Below are 12,554 nucleotides of genomic sequence, written 5' to 3' on the forward strand. Positions count from 1 at the left end.
CTCGGGTTTTGGTTGACATAAATGTTTCTAAGGATATTCCAATTTCCTTAATAGTTGATAAGGGATCTGCTACATTTGAGGTAGAGTTTGGTTACAAAAACTTGTTGTATTGTTATGGAATCTGCAAGGCCACTCAATAGATAAATGTAGGAAGAATACCACTCTAATGCACCATTCTTCGATTAATCACCAATCCAAAGATGATTTTAAAGATGGCCTCAAATCTAAGGCAAAAAACGGGCCTCCAGCTTGGTAAAAAAAAAAAGACTATTGAGACATCTGTGTTGGTTAATAGATAAAAAATTAGAGTTCTATGCTAAGGTTTTAGGAAACAATAATTCAAAAGCAACTAACATATTTAAACAATGAATCACAAATAAGCAAATTAAATTAACTATAACCAAATCAAGTAGCATAAAAAAAAACCTATGTACTCTCTCCGTCCCGGTTTTTGGTATCCAATTGAGAGTGGCACAAGTTTTAATAAAGTGATTGTGTGTGTTGTGAGTGGAATAAAGGTCCCACCTTTTATGTGAGTGTTAAAATAATTAAAGTTTACTTAAAATAGAAATGGATACTAAAATGTGAGACGGCCAAAAAAGAAAAGTTGGATACTAAAAGTTGGGACGGAGGGAGTATTAAATAAAATCGAAAAGCAGAAGCGATTAATCTACAACTTAAAACCACATAAATTAAAGAAGAGCAAATATAATCAACAATAAAATATAAAAGAGTAAACATATATTTAGCAATAAAATATAAATCCTCAAGTGTTCTTGCTAAACTTACAGTAGTCGAAAATGGTTGAAATCATACTCCTCGAAATGCGTGAATAGCCAATTGATCAAATTGAAAAACAACTATTCATGAATTTCTATTTTATCTCCCTACATTATTAAACAAAGAATAAATATCAAAAGTAATTCCCTCTGAGCTAGATTGCAAGACCAACAAATATGAAGAATAATTTGTGTATCCCTCGAAATTCTCTAACGAATTGAAAAGAATCTTTAGAATAGTTGTGTCTCGTCGACGACTGCGTTTTAATTCCCATTCTCCCATTGTGCGCTCGCAAAAACTAAACATATATATATAGGGGAATCATGGGCGGTGGTGGTTGTCCAGTTGGCGGCCACAAGGGGCACCCCACAGCCTCTTGAGGCACGGGCGCCGCTGGTCGGTGGGCGTAGCTTTCCGGCGAGCGCCTGTTGCGCGTTACTACAATGCGCAATGTTCGTATTTTGGCCCGCTCTCACTCGTTTCAAGTTCGATTGCAGATCTATTTTCGCCCACAAACTCTTGAGTGAATTAGACCAAAATATAAACCAATAGAGCACATAAACACCCAGAAACTCATCACAAAATAGGCTAAGCACGTGGTATACGGGCTCAATCAATACAACATGATGAAGTAAGCACAATAGATGCATCACGGGAGGATAATCATCAAATGCACGATATTGTGATACATGAGGGTGCATTAGAGAATCCTTGGGTGAGAAATAATGTCGACATCCCCATGTTGGAATGGAATGGGGAAGTGGCTCAGTCGGCAACTAAAAAAGAAGCCAAGTTTAAAAAGATGAAGGAATGTATGGCTTCACAGCGGAATGCGACACCTATAGTGGCAAACTATAATACTAAGTGTGCTTGGTGGCTCAAGGTAACACTTCTGGGCAACAAAATGAACAATCAGTTATAACGCAGCGTAAGGCCCTAAATCCGATGATTAAACATAGTTGCAATAATTCTAAAAATCATGTTAAACCTGAGCAACAAAGGAATACTGTCAAGTTTGGCTTTGATCTTGTGATTGAGAAATTAACACATGTTGTCAAAGAAGGGCGTCAACCACGTGATTTCGTCATTGATTCAGAAGTGTCATCATCAAACATTCGTTCTATGTCTAATATTGCACAACAAAGATGGGCCGATGAATGGGAAACGAAGGAGAAACCCTGCAGTCTGAATATGGTTGTCAATTAACATTTTAACCTAGAATGCTCGTAGACTCTCGGATGAGTCCCGTAAAATCCTTAAAGAATATTGTCGTTCTTACTCACCTGTCGTTATAAGTATCATCGAACCGAAAGTGGCATTTGCTAAAATTCTTTTTTTTTAATCGTTGAATTTTATTCTGGTGCACCATAATTTTTGAGTTAATTGGTGTTCGAATATTTGAATCTTCGTGCAGCTTACTATTGTTGTCATACTCACTCTTTCAACGGATCAAGCAGTGATCCTGGTATGTAGTTTCCAAGGTCGTCCTTTTAATTTAGTTGTGGTTCATAGCTCATGTTCTTCTGTTGTTAGAAGACAGCTATGGTCCGATCTTCTGACTCATGTTGCGGCTAATACGGTTTTATGAGGGACTTCAATGCTGTTAAAGGGGCTCATGAACGAAAAAGTACTAGGATCTCATGCTTATGTTTGTCAAGATTTTTGCAACTTCATTGATGACTCATGCCTTCTTGAATCAGCTAAGGTAGGGCTCAAATACATTTGGTCCGGTCGTTGATTTCTTCCATCAGATGTGGAGTCGGTGTTGGACAGACCTCTTATTTCTCATTTCTTTGTGGATAGTTTGAACTCGGTGGTTACGCTTAACATCCTGCGTCTTACGTCAGATTATTCTCCACACATCTTTCAATGTATTATGGCTGATATGCGAATACATCGATCTTTCAAGTTCTTGAAAATGTGGACTCATCACGATGACTTCATGTGTGTTGTGCAAGAATCTTGGTCAGCGCATATTACAATTCGTTGTCCTTTGGTCATCATCATGCATAAGTTGAAGGGTCTCAAAAATTGTCTTAAGAATTGGAATAAATCATTTTTGACAACATTCACAAGTAGGTACAAGATCATCAGGCTAAGCTTTTAAATGTTCAAAAGATTATTTCTAATGTTGGCTATGCGGGTGCGTTGTTTAATGAGGAAGTTGTTGCTCAAGCTACGTTGAATGTGATGTTGATGTTAAACTACAAATATTGTCTCATGCAACAAAATAGTAGGATTTATTGGCTTAGGGATGGAGATCGTAATACCACTTTCTTTGATAATATGACTAAATATTTTCTTGTCTAACTATTGATGGTGCGGTGGTTGGGGATCAAGATATTGTGGCTTGCCATATTGTCAATTATTTTACTAATCACTTCACTGAGACAGGCGATGGAAAAGTGAAGTTTGCTGCGATTGAAGCGATTATTGATCCGCTTGTTTCTTTCGAGCAAAACGTGTTTCTTACGAGTGTGCCATCAGATGATGAGATCAAAGAGACGGTCATTGCTTTAGATCAAAATAGTTCAGTAGGTTCTAATGATATCTCTGGTTACTATTTTCAAAATTATTAGGACATTGTTGCTAAGGTCATGTATACTGAAAATCATGTTTTAGCTGCTAATATATTTGTTCTAACCTTATTCCTTATTAATGAGTAAATATTTTTGTTGCATATATTTATTTGTTGATTATATTATAATATGTCCAAATTCTATATAAAAAGATCATATGGTGATCGACAATTATAGAAGCTCACATGAATAATCTATTATAGAATAAATAAAGTTCACAATCTAGATAGATTTCGATCCTTCGATTATCAACCGCAAACAATTCTATATTTCAAAATGAAACCAAAAAAACCTTTTCGATCCTTCGATTATCACCCAAACTAAAACCAATCAATTCTAAATGTCAAAATCAAACCAACTTAAAACCTATTAGTTCAGTAGTGTTTTTCAGTCTAGTTCCATTCATGCATGCCTCTACTTCTAGACTACTTGATTTAGTTGAAAAACAAGTTTCTTCTGCCTCATTGAAAGTGGATGAACAGTAAAATGCCGATGCGAGCTGCGAAACGAGTGTCACGAAGTGCTATTACTCAATCCTTATAAAAAATATCTATATCTAAATGACACAAATTTCAATAAAATAGTTAAATATATTGTGAAGAGTGTAAGAGTTCCACTTAATTGTGAATGAAAAACTTACTAAAAATAGACTGGGTACATTTTATGAAAACGGACGAAAAATAACAAATTGGATACATTTTATGAGGAGGTAGTACAACAATGCATGTGAAAAAGGTGATTTCACAAGAAACCTAATAATTAATATTACTTTGAAGTGTATATTTTTCTCCCACTCACTATAGTAATAGTTAGGGCAGGGTTAGACCATGGAAGTTCTCTCAGGATCATAGAAAGTTGAGCCCTAGAACAAGACCAATTCAAAAGGGATTTTTTACTTTACAAAAGCATTGCAAAATTCTTTGTATAAAAGCTTCATAAGGCCGCCCAAATCCTCTCAACTCTGTGAGAACAATTATTTGCAGTCAGTCGTCAGAGACCTTTGTGCTACATCTGGTTCTTCACTGTCTATCAAGGTCTTCATTACAGGTCCACTTGTGTCAGATGCATGTACCTGCTCGCGTGCAAGACTATCACGTTAACACGTGTACACTGATCTTCATCATAAGCCAGAGGGAGACATGAATTCAAAAGCTTACCATGCTCGGCGACTTGAATGGCAATGAATCCTGGGCAGAAGCAGGGGATGACTCGGAAGGTCTGTGAAACAGCAAGTGTGCTACTGAACGATCAATAGGATTTGTATCCGTTTCAATATCCATGAAGCTGTTGTACCCGATACAGACATAAGAAAGAGTTAGCATCTAACTAGGCATCAATAGTCAAGACAAGGGACTAAAAATTATTTGTATCAGCAAAGTAACAGACAAGAAAGCAGGGAAGAGTTCTCATACCTTTTTTCTCCTTCAGTTACTAATGCTCCACAGGCATCTCTTCCATCATCAAAGCCGCTGTTCGAGTTAGCATGGTTATGCCTTTGTTCAGCACTCCGAGCCAGACGGTACAAACTGTCTCGTATGCACATCTTCGTTCTCAAATCCAACTAATCCAGCAACGAACACAGTTAATTTCAAAATACGAGAATGTGTAACAAGGTAAGCTATAACGAGTTCAATGAAGAGTGTGGTAATTATGATAGAATGAACACCATTGTTGCCACGGTGTTCTTGGTCACACAATAACATGGACCAAACAGAAAATTTCTCCTTAACATAATTAATTTTATGTATAATCATCTGTGATATTAATTTGCTGCATCTGGTTTCTTCAATGCTCTTAGGCAGTTATATATATTCTTTTATGTCACCATATGCATTCCGAAATGATAACTCCTCATCCATTCCAGGCAGTTATTCAACATTTAATTTGAATAAATATATAAGGGGACTGCTCATATTCGTACTAATACTATTACAGCATGCAAGCCAGTATTTGATGTGTGCAGAACTACAGCTTTGAACTAGGCCTTATGAGCATGTAATTGTGGCAAACCCATTACCAGGAAAATCTGAAAGACAAGACGATTTCAATCTACAGGGAAACAATCAAAGCCTAAGCATGTAAAATTATAAACCTCAAAAAATGTTGTTTATAAAGTGTGAGACAGAACCCTGGTTAAGTCTGTACAAAAAACTAAGATGATACAATTCAGGACATAATCCGAATTTCAGAAACTCTTTTGTGAATGTATATCATGTAGAATTTCCAAATATATGACATTCGTGAAAGTATATCATGTAGAATTTCCAAATATATGATGTACTGCACTGCTTCTATCAAGTTAGTATGGGTGAAGCAATTTCAAAGTGGGATTTTGTCGAACAGTTTCATAAAGACTGGAAGCTACATCAATTTCTAGGACTTGATATAGTGAAATAAATGGAATCCTAACTTCAGAAGAAACTAGATAAATGAGCTGAAAATAAAACAGACTAGGTACATCAGCTTGTCCTTCAGAACAACGATACAGAGCAATTTTTGTGATTTGACTATGAAGATAGATAAACTATTAATGTTCATAATTTTAGGACCAAATGATACCTGCTCCGTAACAAGCTGAAGCTGGCGAAAACTAGCTGCTTCCAGAGAAACATCATCCATACCAGAACTTGTTGAGCTTTCTTGAACATTTGAGGATCCTAATTCTGCTGGAATAAAGTGGCGAACTTCTGCCAAATCACTATGATTCTCTGGCATATCTCTGACATAATGAGCTTCTTCTGTCATAGAACCAGGATCACTTGAGGTGGCCTGCACCACTATATTTGCAGGCTTTGCATTGCTGTCGACTGGAGATCGACTACCATGATGACTGTGTAGCATTACTCCTTTTCCAGTTCCTGTTGGAGTTGTCAGATGAAGAGGAAGGTCATGAGAGCCACCCATAGATGGCAACAGATCAGAAGCATGGGAAGAATCTCTGGTTGATGGAGATGTCAACTCATTTGTCTCGGTTTTGACAGCAGAAGATGTTGGGTTTACTGATGTCAGATCAGATGATGGAGTGTTATCTGTAGTTACATACGAAAGATGATTTCGTAAATAATCACAGGAATCTGGGGCTGAAGCATGCTTTGGTTGTTGCTGGCATAAGAAAGCTTGATGAGACTTGATCCTATAAGGGGTCTGTACTGCCTCATCCGGAAGCTTACTTGTACCATTTCCAAGGTTATGCTCTTTCATTTGTCCCCTGGACTGGTTCTTCAGCTTAACCTGTTTTTGGTGCCCGTTCAGCTGCCATACATTGAAGTGCAATTTTAGAAATTGTACAGTTTGTGAAACCCCTAACATTTAGAGATTGGTTAGTATTTGACATGCATAAACAGAGTATATATACTACGGAAGTGATACTTTCTGCACAATTACTCACACTCGTACCCTGCCACCCCCAAGGACGGCTGGTTCAGGGTGGCAAGAAGTCCCCTAGAAAACACTCATTTTATATTAATAAGCAAAAACAGTCTTTAGTTTCACCACAAAACATGGAAAGAATTGGTTCCATATCACTATTACGAAAAGTTAAACCCCACACAGGCCTCAAAACATTATGCTGCATACTCACATGTGCTTTAGGGGTAAACCCTTGCTCGCCATTAACAATAGCAGATTCATCTGCAAAGGAGACATATGAATCAGGTTTCTCTGAGATCCACGGACTGTCTCTGAGCCTGATAGGCGCACTCATCACGGCAGCATCATTTGAAGAATGGGCCTTCAAAAAGTCATGGTTTGATGAGAGATTTTCCGCAGAATTCGACTCAGGTGATTGAAATTTGAAGTCTGAATTGACAAATTCTCCAGTGCCTCCTATGTTATCTGGTGATGAAAACCAACGGAACTCATCCTCTCTACTGGCCCCAAGTCCAAATGTTGAGTCACAACTTCTGAAATGCAGTAGGCCATTGTGAACAAAAACAAAACGTAAAACTCGAAAAACTCATGGCGAAAGAGTGCAGTGTTACCTGAATATCCTGTCAACGTCTTCAAAGTTCTCTATTTCAGGCCAACCAAAATCTAAGAAATCACTTGAATCTTTCTCCTCTTCATTCTCAAAGAAATTGAGATCATTGCCAGCATGAGTTATGCCACCAAGTGGATCAGTAGAGGAGTTGTTTTTAAAGCCAGTGGTCCCAACACCAACAACGGTGCCATCACCACAGAATTGATTACCATGGGAGTCTGTGTTACTATTTCCATGAACATGACTTGAGGATGCGGTTTTCTCGGAAGCTAAACTAGATGCAACTTTGATTGAGTCAGCATCTGTTGAAGAAGAAAATACACCACTTGGTGCGTCCGACCTAGAATCTCCTTCCAGCATTCTGTACTTCCTTTTATTCAATGATGAAAACTTTCCTTCTTCACTTCCTTGATATGCGGAATTTTTGTCCTCAGTGTTATAGGCAATATTTGTTACTTCACAATGAGGTTTCTTGCAGCTATCACGCAGGAGAGAATGATCTTCCAAAGGACGAGGCACTATATGGTCATCACTCTGACAAAGATCATCCCAACCTATGTCTTCAAACTGTGACAGCAGTTACAGAATTTTAGCTGTAATAACTTCAAATACTTGCATAAATGAGTAAAACTGTACTAAAACGCAAACAGATCATGCAGTGACAAAACCCATAGTTCCAACAAAGGGTTCTAAAAGCACAAGGAAGAGGTCTGTGGCCCTAATGAAAGCAGATGGACAGTATAATTTTAATTGCAAATATTACAATTCTTAAATTGCCAGAATACGAGAGTGATGCAAAAGATCAATCCAATAAAATAAAATATTACCTAACCTTCCAGCCACAGCATGAATCATAGATTCATAAACAAACTCAGACATACATTTGACTCATATTATGTCCACTTTGCTATCACACAAATTGGCAGGAATACATTGTGTTCATTAGGAAGGAGAAACTGTATCACCATTAAAAACATTAAGAAATCCATTGAATGGAATAGATGTGATATAATATATTGAGTAATCTAAATTATTTGTTAAGAAAACAACCTAAAACTAAGCATAGACACCATCTGAAATTCTTAGCTGCCAAATGAAAATCGAAAGCAGAAATGAAGGCAACACCTGATCAAAATCGCTTCATGTAGAATTTTCAGCATGCTACCTTACCCTTTTTGTCTGGATTCTAGGGATATATCTCCTAACAGACATGTTTTACATGTGAACAGAAAGTTACGCTCTAGCACATTAAATATATTAAATAAATTAAATGAAGATGATTAAAAGTACAATTTCTTCAACACAGATAAAGGGTTTCATAATCTGATTAGAATCTTTTGCCAATAGTTCAACAAAAGAAGGGAGAAAGAGAAGATGTTCTATAAGTGTTCCCCCCTTTTCCTTTAATATAAAATGATGTGATATGTAATAATATCAAAACTGGAAACGGTGAACTCACCTCATACATGAGCAAATCTGTCATTCCTTAAGAGTATTTTAACCAGCACTGAAGCTATATGCAGTTTTCTTCATGTTTATTCACGAATCTTCTTTCACCTCCGTTCAAATATCCACCAAGAAACAAGCAAGCGGAAAAGTATTAGAAGCCAAAAGTGACGAAATCGCAAACTTTAACACCACAGAAACAAGCCATCCTGCTAACACCAATTTAATGTCTACTTGCAGATGAGATAAGAACCCAGAACGCCACAAAAAAATCGGGAAAAAAGTAAACCTCAACCCTCTCAAAAGATATAATAATTGAATTGGACTACTCAAAATTAGCTAATTCATAACAATTAATCTGGCACAACGCATCAAAATTTTCATTTTCCCGCAATACAAAATCAGTAATAAGAAAGTTCATCTTTCACTTTCTAGTCTTCACAATTTCACAGAAAGACAAAAACAAATTACAATCGAATCAAAACAGCCCAGTCAATAAGGACAAAGCTAAACTCACAGCTGATCTCTTCTAACCGGAGCTCTTCATAAAACTCACCGGAAAAACCAATAGGAAGCAAGAACACCGCAGCAAAAGCTGAGAGCTGAGTCCAGCCACAAACCCTAGCAAACGAGAATCCGGAGTCGCAAATCTGGGAGGTTCTAGAGAGAGAGAAAAGGGCGAATGAATGAGCTCTGGCAGGGAAGAGAAAAAAATTGGTGTGATTTTTTTAATAAATAAAAAAATGAGAAAAATGGGAGTCGTGGAGGGGCCGACACGTGGCGAGTGGATCAATACGGAGGCGGCAGAGCAACGGGTTAGTATCAGAACTAGTGGAGGAGAATGCGGGTCGGGATACGATCTCTTTCTGTGCTCTCATTGGTGCGCTTGCTTTTTCGGGTTTTCGGATCCTTTTCGAGGCTCACAATCGTTTGCAATCGGATCCATCCCAGCTGTGAAAAAATTTATATTTATATAAAATAAAAAGTTGTCTTTCCCTTGTGATTATAATATTTTTTTTATTGTCATATGTTTATGCAAATTATGAATTATTATGCCTAGTATCATCAAGTAAGTCCCATATCTATTTTTTCTTTTTAAATTATCCCATAATAAATGTCTATTTTTCAAAAAAGAGAGGGAATGAATTCCACCACTTTTTACCTTTTAATCATATTCACCTAAATTCTATTTCAATGTAAACTCCACTATTTTTTTATCTTTTTACTATTTAATCATATCCACCTAATTTTAGTGTCGAAAAAAAAGTGGACACTTGTTATGGGAGGGAGGGAGTATTTTTATTATATTGTACTCCCTCCGTCCCCAAAAAGTTTGTCCTAATTTCTTTTCTGATGTGTCCTCAAAAAATTTGTCTCAATCTCCTTACTTTCTATTTTTGTGCATGAATTCACCATCAATATTACAATTACAAACCTGTAAACACTATTTTTGTACATGACCCCATCATCAAATAATTTTTTACTAACTTTTATTAAAACTCGTGCAGTTCCACTTGGGGCAAACTTTTAAGGGACGGGGGGAATACTTATCTGTAGCTAAATTATGTATACAAATTATTTTATTACTATTCCATACTCTCTTCGCAGGGCCGGCCCTTTAGTGAAATAGGTGGGGCAATGGCTCAGGGCCCCCAATTTTCGGGGGCCCCAAAATATAGGCCCATATGTATTATACCCTAGTAAAAAAAAATTATTTTTCTGTTGTTTCTAAGGGAGACGGACAACAGTTGTGCAACAAGCCAGCAATTGAAAAAAAAAATATTTCCCAAACGGCTCTCTGCTCTCATCTCTATTCTCTCTCTCTCCCAAACGGCTCGACGCTCTCTTTGACTCTCTCTCTCTCTCTCTCGACACTCTCTCGACACTCTCTCAACACTCTCTCAACACTCAACTCTCTCCATCTCTCAACTCTTTTGGCTCTGTTCTGCTGCGTTCTGGTTCTGCCGGAGCCGGGAAGGGAGTGGCGTGCTGTTCAGCCTGTTATTCTCTAGTGGTCTGGTCGTCCATCGCAGGTGCTCCGGCTTGTAGCTGCGCCTGCGGTCGCTGTTTTTGCAACAGTAATCAACTGGTGTGTTGTTTCCAATTTTAAATTTAATTGCTTTGAAGTTTAAGGTATTTTTGGTGGATTTGTGTTTGATTTTGAAAGTGTGCTTAGAAATTAGAATTTATTTGTTATAGACTTATAGTGGTTAGTCACAGTGGATATTGCTAATTGAGTAATTGTTATTGTCTTATTGAGGTTGAAATTTATTGTGGATATTATGTTGCCTAGAAAATATGCATCGGGTAGTCAAAAAAAGAAATAAAAGAAAAAGAATTGATGAGGTGATTAAAAGTAAAAAAATGAGTCATTCATAAGTTTCTTATACCTAGTTCTAGTTCTTCGTCGAAAGAAGTTGATGTGACTGGAAATGAAGAGGTTGATGCTATTATTGAGAATGTTGAACGAAGAAATTGATGTAGATGAGAATGATAATGAGAATGAGAATGGTGCTTTGCATATAGAAATTGATGATGTTGCTTTGAATATATTTGATCCAAGAACTTGGGATAATATTGATAATAAAACTAGAGATATATATCTTGATAGAGAAAGGTCCCCTAAGAGAGTATAATCTCACATTCCCCGTAGATGAACTTGGTAGACATTTTGCATATTCTCATTATACTAGAAAATTACCAAATGGTGAGGTTCTTGAGTTTGTTAAAGTTTTAGATTACTTTCCTAATGTTTCTATTGCATATAGAATATTGTTGACTTTTCCTAATGTTTCTATTGCATATAGAATATTGTTGACTATACCAGTTACTGTAGCTTCAGCAGAAAGAAGTTTTTCAAAATTAAAATTGATAAAATCATATTTGCGTTCTACTATATCTTAAGAAAGATTGAATGGATTAGCGGTTTTATGCATTGAACAGAAAAGCTTGATCTTGAAGAAATTATTGATGATTTTGCTTCTTAAAATGCTAGAAGATCTAAGTTATTTTTGTAATTATTTCATCATTGTTTTCTAGTTTATTGCACTTTATAGTTAATGTTATAGGGGCCCATTTTTTCCTTTTCGCCTAGGGCCCTCAGAATGTCAGGGCCGGCCCTGTCTCTTCGTCCACCAAAAAAATGTCTAATTAGCTTTGACACGGATTTTGAGAATTGTATTGAATATTTGTTTATTGTTTGTGAGTGGAATATGGGTTCCACATTGTTTGTGAGTGTAATAGTAAAAAGTGTTTGTGGGGTATATTGTCAAAAATGGATTAGGCATATTTTTGGTGGACGTAGGAAGTACTAATTAACATTTGCACCTCGTGCAATGCATGAAAAATATTTTTATATTTATATAAAATTGATACCATATGTTGCCATTTTGGAGCTCCGACGATACTTGTTTCTTCATTGATGTCGAATGCTCGGGCAGCGTTCTTTCTAGTGTCCTCCGCCAAAACCCCATACGCCCTTGCCAAGTAATTGAGGCAGGCCGGAGAACTGAAATAGGCTGCCAAGAGCTTCTCCTTCACTATCTTCAGAAATTCTTGCCCCAACAAGGACAAGAAATATTGGCGACGTTAGCACAATGCCCCAATAGTGAACGAGGCCTTGTGGGTCTTTGTTATCTTGGCTGCTTCCACGGACTTTGGGGCGACCAGCTATGCCCTTGGTGTTTCCAACTCCTCCTTCACTATCTTCAGAAATTACCTCCTTGTCTTTAAGGTCGATTACCTCTTTATCTTTGGGGCGGCCATCTATG

General features: G+C 37.1%; 1 protein-coding gene across 5 annotated transcripts; it reads right to left on the reverse strand.

The window, feature by feature from the left end:
- Positions 1 to 3,929: 3,929 nt before the first annotated feature.
- LOC131019450 (protein LNK1-like) lies at positions 3,930 to 9,496 on the reverse strand. 5 transcript variants are annotated; one of them, XM_057948000.1, is made up of 8 exons: positions 9,302 to 9,491; positions 8,798 to 8,885; positions 7,340 to 7,905; positions 6,940 to 7,261; positions 5,919 to 6,611; positions 4,772 to 4,920; positions 4,517 to 4,643; positions 3,930 to 4,431 (listed from the first exon to the last, which is right to left on the reverse strand). In XM_057948000.1, the coding sequence occupies exons 2-8, from the start codon at positions 8,819 to 8,821 to the stop codon at positions 4,333 to 4,335; spliced, it is 1,980 nt and encodes a 659-aa protein (XP_057803983.1). In that variant the 5' UTR covers positions 8,822 to 8,885; positions 9,302 to 9,491; the 3' UTR covers positions 3,930 to 4,332. The 5 variants fall into 5 exon arrangements, with proteins under 5 accessions (XP_057803983.1, XP_057803981.1, XP_057803982.1 ...); XM_057947998.1 differs by having other exon boundaries at positions 8,798 to 8,895; XM_057947999.1 differs by having other exon boundaries at positions 9,341 to 9,487.
- Between the last annotated feature and the right edge of the window lie 3,058 nt (positions 9,497 to 12,554).

Source organism: Salvia miltiorrhiza, chromosome 4, assembly GCF_028751815.1.
Source record: "Salvia miltiorrhiza cultivar Shanhuang (shh) chromosome 4, IMPLAD_Smil_shh, whole genome shotgun sequence".
NCBI classification, from domain to species: Eukaryota; Viridiplantae; Streptophyta; class Magnoliopsida; order Lamiales; family Lamiaceae; genus Salvia; species Salvia miltiorrhiza.

What these genes read in the sequence shown, in the direction of transcription:
- LOC131019450 (XM_057948000.1), bottom strand. Translation starts at nt 8,821, where the DNA reads ATGACAGATTTGCTCATGTATGAG. An exon ending in CAGATTTGCTCATGTATGAG is followed by an intron (nt 7,906 to 8,797) that starts GTGAGTTCACCG and finishes CTGCTGTCACAG; the next exon opens with TTTGAAGACATAGGTTGGGA. An exon ending in TTCAGCTTGTTACGGAGCAG is followed by an intron (nt 4,921 to 5,918) that starts GTATCATTTGGT and finishes TTGCTGGATTAG; the next exon opens with TTGGATTTGAGAACGAAGAT.